Here is a 19,764-nt window from a genome sequence, read left to right on the forward strand (position 1 = left end):
AAATGATGTCGTTAAGAGTCAAGAAAACACCCCGATTGCTTAAAATAAGCATAATAATCTGTGGAATACACAACATATTACTAGATATTCAGGGGTAAGACCAGTGACCCAACCTTATTTTACTGTTGCTAATGGCTGGAGCCTAGGTCTTCACAGGACCATAAACAGAAAATCTTATAAAAATGGAAGCAGATGAGATGATCAGTAGGAGCATAGGACAAAAAAGGACCCAAAGGGTACAAGCATATCAAAGACAGCTTGCACCTGACCTCAAAGCAGAAATGAAAGTCCTTGCTAATCATTACATGAAGACTATCTCTTTAAATGCAGTGGTTGGCTAACCTTACAGGGCTACCTCCACACCTTTCAAAGGTTTTTCAATAAAGTGACATTTTTTTAATCTCCTTTTCATCTTTTCTTTAATGCAAATACTTTTCTAAATTCTAATTTCATATTAGAAAACACTAGATTATTCCCTTATTTTACCAGATTATAAAAAGAGCAAAATAACAAAAAATGATTGGCAGGAAAGGCATTTGGTCTCTCTCCCACTGTAAACAGAAGCCAAGTTCATTCTTCACCTCCTTTGTCTTCTGTGGCAAAATAAAATGAATTTTGTCTGACAATCAAGTGTTTCCCATGCAATTGCTCTCCTTCCTCTCAAGTGCATATTTTAGTCTTCTTACATAAAATAACAGGACTTTAATTTCCTTCTTCTCATTTGGCACACTGTAGTCTATCTCATCAAGCCTCACAAGTTCCTTGCCGAGGAAGATGAAAACTATTTTTATATTACAGATGAGAAAAAATGTAGAGATTCTTGAAAAACAGCACGCAATCTTTCCAAAATGTAAATCGATGCAAAATTAGGAACAAGAGTTCAGTTCCACGCTGTGCAGGCCTCTGCAATTCTCGATGAGTTTCCTCCAACTTTAATAAGCAATCACCTAGGGATCTTGTTAAAATGCGGCTTCTGATTCAGTCCAGGGCAGCAGGCACTGAGATTTAAATTTTTAACGAGCTCCTCAGTGATGTCAGAATGGCTGGTCCCTGGACATCCATTGAGTAGCAAGGCTGGGTTGCTTCCCAACAGCTAGTCACACAGAACCTGTCTCAGTTCATTGGAAGAGAAAGGGGCTGAAATTACAACCAGAAAGTTGAGACTCATCCAGAAAGCAGCATCTCTTTCTCTGCACCATAGCTTAATTTAAAAAACAAAAAAAAAATCTGGCTTGCTCAAAGGAGGATCCCAGATTCCCAGAATCCTTGCTCTAAAGCATCAGTATCTCACACATTGAATTGGTAGGAATTTGAGGTCAATGTTAGCGACCTTTTACTTCTGTTAGACTCGCTCAGAATGTCTGAAGGGGTCAGACATAAAACATTCTCCAAACTTAGGTTAATAATCTAATGATTTAGACTCAAGAAAGGGATGGTATTTTTTTTTAACAAGGTCTTTGTTGACATGAGCAAAAGACAAAACAACGCTTCTAACTAATGGTTACTAGTTCCTTCCTTTCCAAGATGATGCCAAATGCACACGCTCCTCTCTTGCTACCTCCCACGTACTCAGCCTATTGTGTGCTTCTGACGGGACACACACGCTCCAGTAAGTCTGGAATTTGGTTGTCGAGAACACTGTATGAAGATTATCTCTTTAAATGCTGTACTGTCAACTTGGCCTCCCCCACTATCTTATTTTTGGTGCTTCCTTGTGCTTTCTAGACTGTGGGCTTTTTATTTTCTGTTCAGAACATAAAAGCCGACTTTAGGAGACAAGAGGGAAATTCACACGCCATATTTCACGTCAGAATTTGAAAGGAAAACTTTTTGAGGTTGGAAAAATCTAAATGCTCTCCCAAGGAAGATAGTCATTCCTAAATATGAAACATTTGAAAAAGTTTACGTAGAAAACAGTATTTCCTGTTTCATATGCAGTGTTCTAAGTACTTGAGAAAAGAGAGACTATGGAAGTTATTTGTTACCAAGAGAAGATATAACTACACAGTCATTTGGACATTCAGACTTTAAGACTTTACAAATGTCGTTCACTTTAGCACCTGACAAGCTTCCCTGGTGGCTCAGTGGTAAAGAATCCTGCTCCAAATGTAGATGTGGGTTCAATGCCTGGGTCAGGAAGATCCCCTGGAGAAGGAAATGGCAACCCACTCCAGTATTCTTGCCTGGAGAATCCCATGGACAGAGGAGCCTGGAAGGCTATATAGTCCACGGGGCTTCAAAGAATTGGACACGACAATAGCACCTGATGCAAAGAGATTAAAAGCATTTTATAGGCGTCCTCTAATTAATGATTCTGACAACTCTACATAATGACAGTCAAATTTAGAATCATAATGACACAAATTTACTTTATGCAACTAAGATAAATCTGGACAACTTATCTTACTCATAAGGATACTACTAACCAAGAATATTAGTATAGTATAATTTTAGAGACAGATTAACTATTTATCTCTGCTTTTGTTGATGCTGGTGGAAACAGCTTTCATGTACTGAACTCTCAGCTGTGTAACAGGCACTGTGTTAACTACTATACCAACATTATCTTAATACCTTTGTAACAACCCTACAAGGAAGTCTTATTAATCCTAGTATAAAGGAGAGAATGTCAAGACACAGAAAGATTAAAAACTTGGACCAAATTCACAAAGAAACAAGTCTAAGTTCTGACCCAAAGCTCATTGCCTTAAACACTATGCTTTATGCTATAAAAATACTTGACACACTGTCTTTGAATGAAGTTCAAGGAAGAGGATTTCAAGTCAGATAATGCATAATCATCAAGATAGTAGCTGGCAAGGCCAAGGCTCAGATCCCTGGCCCCTCTACTCTGTCTTCCAAGGGAAAAGTCTCCACCCAAAGCCTCTGCTTCTGAGGTGCCCAGGTTTTATACCTTAAATTCTGTTCTCACAGGGCACTCAGTCCTAGGAGAGGAAATTCATAAGCCGGTCAGCAACTTAAGACACAGGCTGGAGAATCAGATTCTCTGCTTGGGCGTTTGAACCGGGCACCTAGGGATAATGAACCAGTTCACATCAGGAGCTATCAGGGTAGGCTGGACCCCAAAGACAACAAAGGAATAAAGGCACAGAAATGGAGAATGCAAAGTCAGGGTCTCAAAAAATGATGGCAGGTACAGGAAATTCTATAAGAGAAAAATCAAACAGATTGAGAGAAAGTCAGAGACAGCATTTGGGTGTAAACCAAGTATAATCTTGTGTTTCTGTAACTCTGAGACTAATTTTACTTTGGTTTCCCATATTTTCCTATATTTGATTTACCTTCTCTACCAGTCAGATATCTACTAATATTTTATCACGGATATTTGATGTTTCTATTAAGCAAGATAACTCAGTACCCCTGTACTGTATCACGGCTTTCATTGATAAGAATAAACTTAGTCCATTGGGAGACCCTTAGTGTTTGCTGTTCTTCTGTTTTATTATTATTGTCTGTGTGGCAGCGATTTTCAGAAATAACCTGAGGTTGAGCTCATTACCCAAGATTCTAATAACTAGCTTTTTACATTTTTAAAACAAAGATTCCATTTGTTTTTAAAATGTATTCTTCCAATCATAAGAGCACCTTGGATTAGGTAAAATAGTTAATGCAGAACACAAAAAATTTCTACATCTGCTCATACTCTAAGCAGACAAAAAACATCAGCATGCACATAAAACTGGTATTTGGTCAGGTTTGGGGTAATTGCTAAATTCTAAATCTGGCTCATTTATGTCACTTTCCTGGGTGTCATGCATCCTCTAGTTATGTGTATATCTTCATTAAAAATGCAATCTATTCAAAATGCTTCCCACATTCAATCTTGCTGTACTTCTACTTAACAATTTATTTGCATAAATTGGGTATTAGTCTTATTACTGATTGAGGAGGCCATGGCAACCCACTCAGTGTTCTTGCCTGGAGAATCCCACGAACAGAGGAGCCTGGCAGGCTACAGTTTATGGGACCACAGAGTCAGACGCAACTTAGCACACGCACTTATTACTGATTATTCAGCTTGTCAGCATCCAGGGTATGGGACTTCATTCATGGAGTAAGTATAACTGTCTCACACTGTCGACATAATATAAGCAGAAAAATACAATGTGAGTCATCATCACACAGGCATGAGTCACAGGCCAAATAACCTTTCATAAAAGAAAAGAAACAGGACAGAGTAAAACTGAGCTGACAGGAACATTCCATTAACCTCATCATCTCTTTCCCTGCTTTGCTTTGTGGAAAGACTCAGTGAAGAGTCTGAAGACCTCTGGATCTACCAACGTGGAAAGGCAACAGGATGCAATTAACACCATGTATTGTTTAACTAGCTTACTCTGTGGAAGAAGATGTCTAAAAGGGTTTAACTTCAGTATAAAATTCTAGCAACTACAGTTTTAATTGCATACCAACTGTAAAATATTTCTCTCATTGTCTAAATAAAAAGAAAGCTATAATATATGCTGTCTGCTTATTTCTGGGCTGTTATTAACCTTTAAGAATCTTTTCTAGGATAAAAGCCTCTTTCTCCAGCAAACACATCTTGAGACTGGGACTTAATCTAAAATCCTAACTTCTATCATAGACCTTGTTGAAACTTCAATCCCTGTCATGTTAATAAAAGCATCCTGAACCATATTTCAGACGCAGGACTTTTAGCACTTTTCTTTTTTAATTTGAAGATAAAAAATAATAATTTTTAGAAGTCAGAAAAATGAAAAGCTACCTCTTTTCCAACACACAAACACACATGTAAAACACACACACACACACATACACACACAAATACGCAACCTGATTACTCAACATGTCATCGCAAACGCAAGCAAAAACTGGGTTGCTGTTTCCATAGCAATGACTTTCTGTGGTTTAACTCTGCTGGGAATTTGACCAAATCCCCAGCAGCAGGAGAAAAGCATCAGCAAACATTCTGTACCATATGGCAAATGCCAACAAATCAATGAGGGGAAAAATAGTTTTATTTTCTCTTCCTTTCTACCCAAAGGAATACCTTTGTGTGGAGCTGTTTGAAGAAGCATACAGACTTCAATTGTCACTCTGCACCTAACTCAAAATGTTAAAATACCTGGTTTCTTCCTTTGGAGATTAAAAAACCTGTTGGTACTCAGCCAGGCTCTGCAGCATACATGCCCAGAATGACATTAGACACGGACAAGAACTGCAGGCATCTTCCTGTGACTATCAAATCATTCATCCTAAAGGAAAACTCAATCTGCAGAGTTACCTCTTGAGAATGAACGAGAATGGAATTTTGTTCTCATTTGCTTCTGAAGCCATGCTCATCCTAGATGCTGTGTGTGTGTGCATGTGTGCAAACTTGTTTGTGCGTGCATGAAACTAGTCCTACCAATGGTCCAATGATTAAAGTAAGAGTTGGTAACAGGAAAGAGTAAATATGGTCCTTTTCATTTTTTTTTTTAGTTCCACCTATCCTGTATCTGGAAGGATCTTCTAAATATCACATTAGAGGCAATCTAGTTCAAGATCCTTATATTCCCTCTTTAGTATATCTTCATAAGGCCAAAAATTGTAATCAACACATAATATGCAATTAATACCCAATGAAAATGGTTGTTTCAGAAAGAGTAAACACCTTCAGTGATGAGGAACACATTACTTTCCAAGGAGCCTGTTCAGTTTTGAACAATTCTCAATGTTAAACAGTTTCTAATGTTGAACTGAAAATTATTTCCTTTTTACGTGAACCATTGGCCTCAAAACTTATATCAATTTTGAACTTCCAAATTAAGCCCAGTACCTTCATATGACAGCACCTCCCCAAGCTGAGGCCAGCCTGAGTCTCCTGCCTTCTATCCTGTACAGTCCAATATTAACCCATATCCCCTTACTCATCAGTGGTGCTATTTCCATTCTCCCCCTACCCAACCTCGTTCACCTCTAGAGGCAGGTTATTTTGGCAATAACTTTATTTACTAATGTAAAGTAGATCATTAGCATTAATTAAGGGTATCCAATAAAAATGCCATCAGATGGGGACTTCCCAATGATTAAGACTCCAAACTTCCAATGGAGGGAGTATGGGTTCGATCCCTAAAAGTGAAAGTGTTAGTCACTCAGTCGTGTCTGACTCTTTGCGACCCCCTGGACTGTAGCCCATCAGGCTCCTCTATCCATGGAACTCTCCAGGCAAGAATACTGGAGTGGGTTGCCATTCTCTTCTCCAGGGGATCTTCCCAACTCAGGGATTAAATGCTAGTTTCCTGTACTGCATGCAGATTCTTTAACATCTGAGTCACAAGTGAAGTCAGGGAAATAAGATCCCACATGCCTCAGAAGTATGGCCAGAAACTAAATAAATTGACAAAATAAAATAGCCTATTCTCAAGCTCTCCTGAAAATATAATGTCATCAGGGGCCCAGCAGGTAATTCAACTGTGTGAAGCATCTTCAGATAAGGCCATAGGGCGTGTTGACAACTGTTGTGACTTGGAGAATGAGTTCCCGGTCTAAGAATCCAAATAGATGCTGTACACACACACACACACACACACACACACACACACACACCAAGGTCTGTAGAGTTCTAATCCTTGGCCTAAATTATTCTGATGTGCTGTGCTAGGTTAAGTTGCTTCAGTCATGTCCAATTCTTTGCAACCCCATGGACTGTAGCCCACCAGTCTCCTCTGTCCATGGAATTCTTCAGGGAAGAATACTGGAGTGGGGTGCCTCTTCTTTCTCCAAAATTACTCTGATACAAAATATCAAATTAATAGGGTACATATAAAAATTTGAGAACTTAAAGAATTGTCCCTGATGAACCTGGGAGAGAGGGTGAAGCAGTCATTTACACCATCAGACCACCATGGCTGGCGATGCTGGAAATTTAGCCAGTCAACTCATCATTTTCTCATTTTTAAGTATCTTTTAGCAGGTAAGCTTGTCTGACAGTGGAAAGAATAAGGCATAAACTGTCAGGAACAAGCAGTCATGATTGAAAACTAATCATTTTTTTAAAGTTAGTCTGGATAAAAGATAAGGACCAATTACCATGGAGTATTAAGAAGTATCAGATAGCATCACCAACTCAATGGACATGAACTTGAGGAAACTCTGGGAGACAGTGGAGGACAGTGAAGCCTGGCGCACTGTGGTCCAAGGGGTCGCAAAGAATCGGACACAACTTGGAGACTGAACAACAACATTAAGGCTCACACTCTTCATTTCTACACTCCAGTAACTCTTTCTTTTGCTAAGATTTAAAATGATTTTTTTTTCTTTTTTTAACACATAAGCTGTACTCTCTTTTGGTTTTAAAGTTCTAGTGATGCCCTCTGAAGTACATGCAGCTGCCTCTTCCTTTTAATTACATGGGCAGGCACCTCAGGAGCCAACTAGCTTAGGACCCAGCCCTCATCTGTGGTGATAGCTCAGAGAAGGTGGTTGCTCTGTGCATGTTTCGAACAAAGGAGGTGATGTCATCTACAAAATGTTGATCTAGTCACCATGAGCTCCAGAGCAGAGGACACGGGACCGAAAAAAAAAACAAAAACAACCTATGGCTGATTCATGTTGAGGTTTGACAGAAAATAACAAAAATCTGTAAAGCAATTATCCTTCAAAAAATAATTAATTAAAACAAACAAAAAAAAAAAAACAAAGAAAACTCAAACTTTATCTCAGATTGGTGAAAAGGTATCATTATTTTGTGGACACATGTCTCATAGTTGCAAGCATTTGGTTAGTGACACTTACAGTGGGCTGGAGAAGGAAATGGCAACCCACTCTAGTATCCTTGCCTAGAAAATTCCATGGACAGAGCAGCCTCGAAGGCTACAGTCTATGGGCTCCTAAAGAGTCGGACTGGACTATGTCTGACGCAGGATGCAGCATGCTTGGGGCTGGTGCATGGGGATGACCCAGAAAGATGTTATGGGAGGGAGGTGGGAGGGGGTTCATGTTTGGGAATGCATGTAAGAATTAAAGATTTTAAAATTTAAAAAAAAAAAAATACACCAAATATGAAAAAAAAAAAAAAAAAGAGTCGGACTGGAAGAGGAAATGGCAACCCACTCCAGAATTCTTGCCTGGAGAATCCCATGGACAGAGGAGCCTGGTGGGCTACAGTCTACGGGGTTGCAAGAATCAGACACGACTGTGCAACGAAGCACACACACAGTGGGCAATGAATGGCCTTGAGGCTGGAGTTTTCCACGTGCAACCTCCTCTACAGAAGTAACCTCCGGACTTCGCCTCGCTTGACTGTTTAATTGTCGAGTCATTCATGACTTTCAACATTGTTTCTATAATCCACATTAGCGTTCTACATCCACATACAAATACTCATTCTCTGAAAAGAGTAAATAAATTTATAGGGCTTCCCTGGTGGCTCAGCGGCAAAGAATCTGCCCATCAGGACCTCGGCTCATTCCTGGGAACACAGCAGGGGGAGCCCGGGCAGAAGCCGGAGGCCTGGAACCCACTTGGCTAAGTTGCTGCTCCTATTCCATCTCCAGGACCTCCTTACAAGCGGTGAGCGAACCAGCCCAGTACACGGGCTCAATCCTTACTCCAGAAGGATCCCACATGCCACGGAGCAACTCAGCCCATGTGCCACTGCTATTGAGTCTGTGCTCTGGAGCCCGGGAGCCACAAGTGCTGAGCCCACATGACCTAGACCCTGTGCTCTGCAACAAGAGAAGCCACCATATGGAGACGCCCACACGCCACAGCTGGAGAGTGGCCTCAGCTCGCTGCAACTAGAGAAAGCAGCCCGCAGAGCAACAAAGACCCAGCACAGCCAAAAATAAATAAATAAAATTATGTTAAAAAAATAATAATTTCTTGCTTTTACCTCTGTCTGTCATCTTTGATCCAGTAGGCTTATCTGGGACTGTAAGATGGTCGACATTGCTATTCAAGGAAGAAGTGTCATCACTCGACAAAGAGTTCAAAAATCCACTTTCTGATGCATCAGCGTTGTTTTCCAGGGCCCCGCGGCCGTTTGCCTCTGAGGGGGCAGGTGAGAGCAGCCGCACAGCACATGTCACAGGCTTTCCCACACCTTCAGCGGCAGATGAGCTGCTAACCATGTCAATCCAGGACTGTCTTTCTCTCGATATGGAGGAAGACAAACTGCTGGGAGTCTTTTTTATGTTTTCCATGGAAGAGAAAGAACGTGATGTTTCACTCAATTTGGGTGAAGATGAAGATGCCTGCTGTGCAGCCTATTTTTCACAAAGAAAACCAAAAGAGCATGAAATAAAGTATGATTAAGTCAACATTCTCTACTTTTCATTTTCAATGAAGGTAGGCCAGTGTTTCAAAAAGGGACCAATAATAAAAGAGTTGAAAGAAAATTAGATGGTGTTTAAACCTGTGTGATAGGCACGATGATGCCATTTTCCCAAATCAATTTGTATAACTTTGAATTCATGACTCTAGGATCTGAAAAAAATCTCTGTATCATGATTTACTCTGTCCTTCAATGCTCTCCAGATACTTAAAAGACCTCTCTGGGGAATTCTCTGGAACACAGAAGGACACTTTGAGCAAAAAGTATATTACAATCTATCACTGATTGGGCAAAAACTCTTAAGAAAGGTGATTAAAAGAAAGAAAAAGCTGGAGCCAAACAGGAAGCATAATAATGCGAAGTGAATGGAAGACCAGTGATGTAGACAAAACACATAGATTTATACTCTCAAATATTTTTTTTATTCTTTAGCACATGACCAGTATCAGCTCATAACTACATAATTAGGTGAACTAATGTTAACTCATTCACTCTTCAATAATTTTAAAATGTCAATAAACTTTCTCCAAAAAAGACAAGACTACATATGCAGGGTCCTAATTCATTAAAGGAAACCAAGAACTATGAGAAATGGGTTGAAGATGTAGGGTCTTCTGAAAGCAGTTGTTGACATACAATTCAAGGGTGAATGACAACCTTGGTAAAATTTTCACCAGTCTTTCAATGCAACAACACCAATGTCCTCTCTTGGGAAGGACTTCATTTATTCTGACATTTTATCTTTATTATATATTGGCATTAAAACATATGCTTTCTTTTGGAAAATGGTAATGGTAGCTATTACCTTTTGTCTTTTCAGAGCTTTTTAAATGTTCTGCATAGCAAAATAAAGATTTGGCGATTAGATGCTGGTCCTCCACTTTTAATTTTATCATTCAATAAAAATCCAAAAGTCTAAATACCAGTGCTCTGGGGTTACCCTATATCTCAAGTGGCAGATAAGACAGAGAAGTCTGTGTTGCGGTTCTGTTTCATTACATCATTCTATGAGATACTGCTGTCAATTTCAAGCATTCAGAACTCCAAGGAAGTGGAGGAAGTGGTGGAAGTGGTAGGGAGGAGACTGTTAGAGGGAAAAAGCCAAAAGAGCAAAGTAGGATCCTCTCCCCAACACTCAGAATGATTGCAACTAATTCAGGATAGTTGACTTTGCTCTAAATTAATATGTTCCCAAGAATTTTGCAGCTTCTAAGCTTTATGTTCTGATGGAAAAATTAGTAAATATCCAATGAGTGCCTAGCTAGCTGCAAGCTAGACATGGGTTGTCAAATAAGCAATAAATAAATAAGCAGCATGCATTTTTAGTCACTCAGTCATGTCTAGCTCTTTGCAACTCTTCGTACTATAGCCCGCCAGGCTCCTCTGTCCATGGAATTTTCCAAGCAAGAATAGTGGAATGGATTCCCATTTCCTCCTCCAGGAGATTTTCCTGACATAGGGATGGAACCTGTGTCTCCTGCATTACAGGCGGGTTCTTTACCCACTGAGCCATGGCACTAAAGCATCTAGTTAAGATACTAAGTGAAAAAACTGGCTTAAAACTCAACATTCAGAAAACTAGGATCATGGCATCTGGTCCCATCACTTCATGGCAAATAGATGGGGAAACAATGGAAACAGTGACAGACTTTATTTTCCTGGGCTCCAAAATCACTACAGATGGTGACTGCAGCCATGAAATTCAAAGACACTTGCTCCTTGGAAGAAAAGCTATGACCAACCTAGACAGCATATTAAAAAAAACAGAAACATTACTTTGCCATCAAAGGTCTGTCTAGTCAAAGCTGTGGTTTTTCCAGTAGTCATGTATGGATGTGAGAACTGGACCATAAAGAAAGCTGAGCACTGAAGAACTGATACTTTTGAACTGTGGTGTTGAAGAAGGCTCTTGAGAGTTCCTTGGACTTCAAGGAGATCCAACCAGTCAATTTTAAAGGAAATCAATCCTCAATATTCAACTGACTCATTAGAAAAGACCCTGATGCTGGGAAAGATTGATGGCAGAAGGAGATAACAGAAGAGGAGATGGTTGGATGGCATCACCAACTCGATGGATGTGAGTTTAAGCAAGGTCTAGGAGTGGTGATGGACTGGGAAGCCTGGTGTGCTACAGTCCATGGGGTCACAAAGAGTCAGACAGAGCGACTGAACTGAACTGCTTGAGGATACTAACTCATCACACACGTCTTCCTAATAACAACATGTTTGGCATGACATGAAAACTTTCCTTTCAGGAATGTCAATGAGCTTTCAAACTGGCTGCCTTCAACCACCTACACCTTCTTAGCTGGGAGATCCAAGATCTGCAATGCACTAAAAAACAACTACAACAACAAAAGGGAACCCTAGCGATCTGAAGGAGTTACTACACCCCCTACCAAACTGTCCAAATAAATGCCAAGACTTGTTTACTCTTTAACATGATCTACAGAATAAAGATTAACAAAAATACACATTCAGGCCCAGTGCTGACATGGTCCCCTATTGTGAGCTATTTTAGTCAAACTTGGCTTCAGTGTGATCAGTTTCCTTTTCTGAAAAGAGACCAAGCACAAGCTTTTCCTGTTGCTCCTGCTGATACTACTGTAATTTGATTATAGCAAAATAAGCTATCTGTGCAAAAAGCTGTTGCTGCAGCATTTTTCATAAGCCTTTTTGAACCTAAAAACTCTGCTTAAAAGAATGAAGGACGTAGTCAATGAGCATCAGAAATTTCTAGGAAATGTACTCTGTTGTGGTACTCCTCAAACACACAGCAAATGCTTCCAATCCATTTTTTCCAGCACCAGGTAGCATTTATAAAGTTGACTTTTGAACAGAGAAAAGAAAGGTGAGGGGCAAAAGAGAATAGAAAAGAACTAGAAAGAAGGACAAACAAATGAGAAAAAAATGATATGTACCAGGTCAGAAGGAATTTTCATTCAAAGATTGACACAAATCTAAAGTTTCCTGGAGTGCTGCCACAGAGAATCAATATGGGAATGAGCTTTGCAAACCCTGCAGTGCTAAACTCGGTTCATTATTTCTATGACTCTCTAGCTACCCATAACTACAAGTCAAACAGAGAACTTTTAGCTCACTGCCTTCTATGAACAATTCAAGCATCCATCCAAGGGCTAGCTCCTCCTGGAAGCCTTCACTGGTTGCCTCAGGGAGAGGCAGGCATCTTTACCTGCTTCTCCCATGCTTACTTCTATTATACCAGGTGGAATATAATTTTATTTGTCAACTATTACTGTAATTGTTGAACAACTTGTCCTTTTTTTTGGTGAGTTACTTGAGAGAAGGCTGTTTTTAATCATTTTTGCATCTCCATTTTTTTGCATTGGTGCCTGACATGAATAAATTAGTAGTTGGTAATAAACTAAAAGGGCTGCCCAGCTGGCTCAGCAGTAAAAAATTCACCTGTCAATGCAGGAAACTCAAAAGATGCGGTTCAATCCCTGGGTTGGGAAGACCGCTGGAGAAGGAAATGGCAACCACTCCAGTATTCTTGTCTGGGAAATCTCATGGACAAAAGAGCCTGGCAGGCTATAATCCATACATTCACAAAAGAGTCAGACATGACTTAGCGACCAAACAACAACAAATAAACTAACGCTACAAAGACTGGTCTAGACAGCCAGCTATGTGTAAGAGAAGCGCCCAGAGAAGTTCAGTCTCTTACTCAGGAACACCCTGAGATTCAGGAGTACCCTGAGATTCTCTGTAAAGTGCCTAATCCCAGGATCCAGAATTATTGGTTGCAATGCCAATAGTCCCACAAATGTCTTCATTATCTCAAACAAAATTATTTTATTTATTATTAATTAATAATTGTATGCTGTTTCACTTATTAGAGAACAATTGGGTTTTAAAATGCTATTTTTTAATGAGAAAATACAGGACATTTTAAAAATCTTAGTTTTCATGAGGAAACTACGTGCATTATTAAATAAAATAATCAATACTGGTTTTCCCCATTTTCTGTATAAGACACTTTTAATCACTGAAGAAGCTTAGTTAAAAAGCTGATTAGCTCTAAAATTCTTTCCTTTGAATTGTTTTTAAAGCACAAGCATGACATGGCAAAAAAGAGTTTAAAATGGCCACCCAAAGCCTATAATTAGAAAGGACTGAGTCAGCATATAAATCTTAAGAAACATTAGTCAAAGTATATGAAAATACAAAAGTAATGCACAAATAATTTTAAATCCACATTTTTTTCATCCATACTATCTCCCGTACAAACATTTCTATTATTATATATAGTGCACGTAATGAAAGATTGTGTCCTTTAGTAAACAATTGTGCAAGAGCTATCCTAGTAAGATTAAATTTGAATTTTGAGAACTGTTTTTACCCTTTTTGTGTTTAATCTCTGACCTCTTCCTCTGCCACTGGCCAATGAGCCACGATGTGCAGAGTTTGTTTCTACTTATTGCTTCTTTGATTTGTTTTAGTTGATTCCCCCCCCCCATCTTTTGGATATAAAGGAACTGTACTTCTGAAAAGCGTTAAAATATAAGGACTATGATGCTAAAATAATTTCCATGAGCTGCTTAAATCTGGGATGATAATATCTTCTCAGTTTCTCTCATATCTGATCCACCAATTGGTCTTCGAACTATGTTCAAAATCCAACCATTCTATCTCTCAACTACACCCTGACCCCAATCCTCACTTCTCACACTAGATGACTGCACACTTTTCCTTAGATTTCTTTGCTTCTGGACTTTCTCCCTATGTCACAGGTCACTCCTACATGGCAGCCTGAGTGGTCCTTTCAAAATGCACATTGATCACATCACTTCTCTGCTCAAAATGCCCAAAGGCTGAGGAACTCAAAACATCAAAGTCCTTAATGGTCAGCAAAGTAACGCCTGCACTTTTTAATGTGCTGTCTAGATTCGTCATGGGTTTCCTTCCAAGGAGCAAGCACCTTTTAATTGCATGGCTGCAGTCACCGTCTGCAGTGGTTTTAGAGCCCAAGAAAATAAACTGTCACTCCTTCCACTTTTTCCCCTTCTATCTGCCATGAAGTGATGGGATGGGATCCCATGATCTTAGTTTTCTTAATGCTGAGCTTATATGATCATAGTCTTACCTAATATTATAGTAGGAGCCCAGGGAATGCTTGTTTCAATACAAATAGATGAAAGGATGGATGTGAGACCACTAAGTTAGGTCACTGAAATGGGAGCAGTGTTTAGAATGTTATTCCAAATGTCAATCAAATGTTATTCCTTAAAGTTCTAAGTTAAGCATTGTCTGGAAGACCACTAAGGCTAACATTATTTTTCTGAAGGAATGTATTAGAAATAGATAAATGTTGAACAGTTAGATTTTATGTTCCTTAGAAACAGAATGTGTTGCTGCTGCTCACATATATCCCAGGCAGATTTTGTTTTTGTTTTCTCTTGTTTCTGAAAAGCAGACATGCTAGACACTTGGTTAAAATAACACTTAAGCTTTTTATTTAAACAGATGAAATTTTAAAAATTATGGTAACGTTTGTACAGAGCAGGAGCAAATATTGTTTTGGCTGAATCTGGCATAGGCTAGCCATGACTGAGCTATCTAAGCCTAGACAAGTAAAGAAGACAAAATAAAACCAAACTCCCAAACACCCAAATCTTTCCCAAGTTCTTGTTGTTGTTGTTTTTTTTTTAATTTTGGGGTAATGAACTTTTATTTTGGAATAATGAATTCATGAGTATAAAATAAATACTATTCTAGAAAATTATTTCAAAAATGATAAAATCCTGAATTAAAATTTTAATTCTATGTTCAATCACTTTGATTTCTATAAATAGTAAGATTTCAGCACCAGACCAGTTTGGACCTATGCTTCTCATGGGTGAAACCACATTTCACAAAGAGCATAAGGAATATTACAGGGTCTTTGAGTAAATGAGAGATTTCTATTCATGTTTATTCTTCTTGAGGAGGCCCCACAGGATGGATAATGGAAAAGACATCCATTTATTTACAGAGAAATTAAAAATGGAAAGCTTTTTGGCAGGCTTAAGATAGATGGGACTCTGTAGGTTTCACTTTGGAAGATCCTTTGTGAAAATCACCACCCATGATTTTTTGAAACCCACAAAACAGCAAAAAAGGAACTGACCTCATTATATTTCAGACTCATTAATTTTATATGCTATAAAGTGATTTAAAAGCTCAAAGATTATTAAAAATTTGTTACAAATATTTTCCAAGTTTAATTTTTAAAAAGTGTTGTCTGGTAACTTGATCCTGCTTAAATGCTTATTCAGGCTTCCCAGGTGGCTCAGTGGTAAAGAACCCACCTGCCAATGCAGGAGTTGTCAGATACTAGAGTTTGGTCCCTGGGTTGGGAAGATTCCCTGGAGGAGGGCATGTCAGTCCACTCCAGTGTCTTTGCCTGGAGAATTGCATGAACAGAGAAGCCTGGTGGGCTACAGTCCGTAGGGTTGCAAAGAGTCGGACATGACTGAAGTGACTTTATCATGCGTATGCTTACTCATTCATTTAATATTTATTGAGAACCACTACCTAAATAGTACTTGGACAGCAAAGAGGTCAAATCAGTCAATCTTAAAGGAAATCAACCCTGAATATTCACTGGAAGGACTGATGCCGAAGGTGAAGCTCCAATACTTTGGCTACCTGACGAGAAGAGCCAACTCAGTGGAAAAGACCCTGATGCTGGGAAAGACTGAAGGCAAAAGGAGAAGGGGGCAGCAGAGGAAGAGAACGTCAGATAGCATCACCGACTGAATGGACATGAATTTGAGCAAAGTCTGGGAGATGGTGAAGGGCAGGGAAGCCTGGCGTGCTGCAGTCCATGGGGTCGCAAAGAGTCAGGCATGACTGAGCGACTGAACAACAACAATGAATCACCATACAATGCAACTGACCCTTCATCTAAGATGGCAATGTGGTTGCTTTTACATTCACCACGTAGAGTTCTAGATCCCTTAAAAAGCTCTTTGTAAACTCCAACACTTTGGCCACCTGATGCAAAGAGCTGACTCATTTGAAAAGACCCTGATGCTGGGAAAGATTGAAGGCAGGAGAAGGGGATAGCAGAGGATGAGATGGTTGGATGGCATCACCGACTCCATGGACATGAGTTTAAGTAAACCCCAGGAGTTGGTGATGGACAGGGAGGCCTGGTGCACTGCAGTCCACGGGATCACAAAGAGTCGGACACAACTGAGCATCTGAACTGAACTGAATCTGTGATATAGTTTGCCATTTATAAAACTTAAAATCACAATATTTTAGAACTAAAATAATTCATAAGAGATAGAGGAGAGACACAGAGAGAAAGAGACAAAGACGAAAAGAAACTAAACAAAAATATAAGCTTCTCCATTAAGCCAACAAGGCTGACTTTAGAAGAGGATTCAGTCTACATCAAGGGAAAGCTAAGAATATATTAAGAAAGGCTATATTGTACGTCTAGTTCAAAAATTGGTCTACATTTTATCATAGTCAACATTTAATTTTATTTATATCTTGCTTAACTTTGGCTAATCCTATTTAATAGAAATTTTAAATAAACATTCATTCAACAAACATTTATTTCTGGTCTTGACTGCTAGCCAAATACATTAGAAAGGCGACCATAATTCTCCGCTGACAGCAGATAAAAGCAGTAGAGCTCATTATTTAAATGATATTAACACCTTTAACTCAGGAACTAGCAAAATGCAAATAAAAATTAAAAACCTTATCCCACAAAATATAAAATTCTGGCAGAAGAGTTTTGGTTGGCAAAGGAGATGCTGTAACCTATGAGAACTTATACTTACTGGGGTCTATGGATGGACGAGTGTCATGGTGCTATGGAAAAGGCATGTACTATAAAGCTATAGGGGGCTTCCCAGGTGGTGCTAGTGGTAAAGAATCCCCCTGCCAAGGTTGGAGACTTAAGAGATGTGGGTTCCATCCCTGGGTCAGAAGATCCCCTGGAGAAGGAAATGGCAACCCACTCCAGTATTCTTGCCTGGAGAATTCTATGGACAGAGGAGCCTGGTGGGCTACAGTCCATGGGGTCTCAAAGAGTCAGGCATGACTGAGTGACTAACACTTTCACGTTCATAGTCTTAATGTCCATCAATAACCTGAACTTACACTGGATGCTTCCAAAGTTTTGGACTGCTCTCTAGGGAACATACCAAATCATTCTATAGGCAGAGTTACTGCGCTAACCCCACTCTTGGCTTCCAGCTCTCTTTCTGATTCTAAATTTCTCTTCATGGTCTTGCCTTCACCTCCTTTACATTCATTTTATATCACTACACGGCCTGCACCTAGGAAAGGCATTTTCAATTCTTTCTGAGAACAAGTAGGGTATAAATAAATGTTATAAAATAAATCTTTGCAAGCATCGGCCTATTACCTAGAAGCCCTCTGCATTAGCATGAATCCTCTGGGCATAATACATTTGTGGGTCACAAACAAATGCACCAAATTTGTCATACCAATGGGTTGCTATGGCACCCTGGGAATTGCACTTGCTTTTTGGCAATACCTTTATTTAGCCTGCTCTAAAAATGTATCAGTCAAGGTAGTTTCTACCCAGTTGGAAGGAATGACATTCACACGTTTGATCGATGAGCAACAGGCTAATTTGGTACCTACCGAAGGAGAGAGACTCTCTGCAGAGTGATGAAGGGGTGGCGTCTGGACCGCTATTTCAGGATCTTCCTGTTCACTCTCACTGTAGCATTCTAGAACAAAAAGGAAAATGCTGAATGTTTCAACCCTGTCATCACTCATTCCATAATGCATGAGCAGAGGTTCTTCTCCATCTGGCTATTGCAATTCCAATCCAATTCAGAAAGTCCTCATCTACTGGGCTACCTGATACATAAGAGTTTGTCTCTGTTAGGGTTTCTGCCCTCAAAGAGTGTCCACTAGGCAGAAAGAAGTCTAATCATAGCTCAGGGAAAATAAAACTAATTCCTCAAAAGAGCCGTGAGTCATACACTAGGGGAGTATAAAATCAGCAGTGATTAACTTTGAGCATAGAAATCTTAATGAGCTGAAAATGGCAGGATAAGTAAACCATCAATGATGCACAGAGTAATGTGAGTCCCAGGCGCCAAGTATTCCGAGTTCCCTAAGGGACAGGATGGAAAACAAAGCTGAAAGTTTGCTTGATGCCGTATCACAGAAGGCCTTACATAACAGGATAAGGAGGAGGGTTTTGTGTAGTTATTTTTGTGCTCACAATCTATAAAATACTTTAAATATTCCATGAGAATTTATTTTGTAGAAAAGGGGACCAAGGAGATGGTTAGGACACTGATTTCACAGTATCATATTATACTTCTTTATTCTAAAACAAGCTGTCACTTTTCCATTTCTAAATTTAAGATTTTATGATTTTGCTCTCCAAAGAAATAACTCCCTACTTCTAACTCCCGAGTTTTATGTGGTCTGAGCATTTCAGAAATAGTGTCAGCTCTGTGATCCAGACACATAAAGACATCTTTCTTCTCAATATTAAGGAGCAACTGCATCACTAAGAATTAGACCCCTGGAGCTTTTGAACACTGAAAGCTATAGACTAAGCTTAAAAGATGGCCTTTGTCCCAGTCTGACATTCAGGCTCCTGGTGCAAACTTAGGGTAATTAGTCTTGGCACACACCTGGTGAAAATACTAAAATATCAGAGAGGAAACAGTGGGCTGAAAGTTATCTGCCTAGAGATCACGATGAGATCACACTGATGAGTAAGAATTCAGTAAGTGGGGCAATAAAACATTTGCATTGGCAATTGACTACGATCTCCATGAAGCCTACAGCTGCTAATGTGTGGGTGAAGTGTGAAAAGCATTCTTAGCCAGCCTGGGAGGCTCTATTCCATGTTGGTGAGCCAGTATGATTATGTCTGTCTCTATATATTTTCAGATAATTTTAAATAACAAAGTATGTTTCATTAGAACAAGGCTCTACATAGAACTTGACATTGTATTTTCACCCTATTCTCAGATGCTTGCTAAAGTTTCAGAAATTGAAAATAGAACATACCTTCATCCTTTGAAGTGGATTCAGGATGGATTTCAGCTAATCCCAATTTGTTTATCCACCTAAAATTCAAATAGAAAGTAGACGTTTGACCAGGGAGATTGGTCCCTCACCTATTCACCCTTACCCTAGACCCTAGAGGAAGGTCTTGCATCAGACTTTATAACGAAATTAAGTCATAGTGCTCTATCAGTATAAATGTTTTCAGAAACAGCCTAAACATGTGTTATGGAATCCTAAGACCACTGGTTTCACACTTCGGTCCATATCGTAAGCAATATGATATGAAATGAGGATAAAAAATGAGGTGGCCTATTATAAAGCTAGTTAAAGTGGGTAACTACATTAGATATTCTAAATATACAAACAAATATACGTTTTGTAATTGCATATTTGAAATTCTTTCACAACCATCAAAATGAATTTCATAACTTGACCTT

At 39.3% G+C, this 19,764-nt stretch overlaps 1 protein-coding gene across 10 annotated transcripts in view; it reads right to left on the reverse strand.

Moving 5' to 3' along the window:
* IPCEF1 (interaction protein for cytohesin exchange factors 1) overlaps positions 1–19,764 on the reverse strand; it is a 171,829-nt gene that overhangs the window by 20,680 nt on the left and 131,385 nt on the right. For all 10 annotated transcript variants that reach the window (XM_060419853.1, XM_027972592.3, XM_027972591.3 and 7 more), the window contains 3 exons: positions 19,328–19,386; positions 17,933–18,021; positions 8,858–9,230 (listed from right to left, as the gene is read on the reverse strand). In XM_060419853.1, coding sequence (XP_060275836.1) covers positions 8,858–9,230; positions 17,933–18,021; positions 19,328–19,386 — 521 coding nt within the window. The remainder of the gene's footprint in view (positions 1–8,857; positions 9,231–17,932; positions 18,022–19,327; positions 19,387–19,764) is intronic.

The sequence above is a fragment of the Ovis aries genome, chromosome 8, assembly GCF_016772045.2.
Source record: "Ovis aries strain OAR_USU_Benz2616 breed Rambouillet chromosome 8, ARS-UI_Ramb_v3.0, whole genome shotgun sequence".
NCBI classification, from domain to species: Eukaryota; Metazoa; Chordata; class Mammalia; order Artiodactyla; family Bovidae; genus Ovis; species Ovis aries.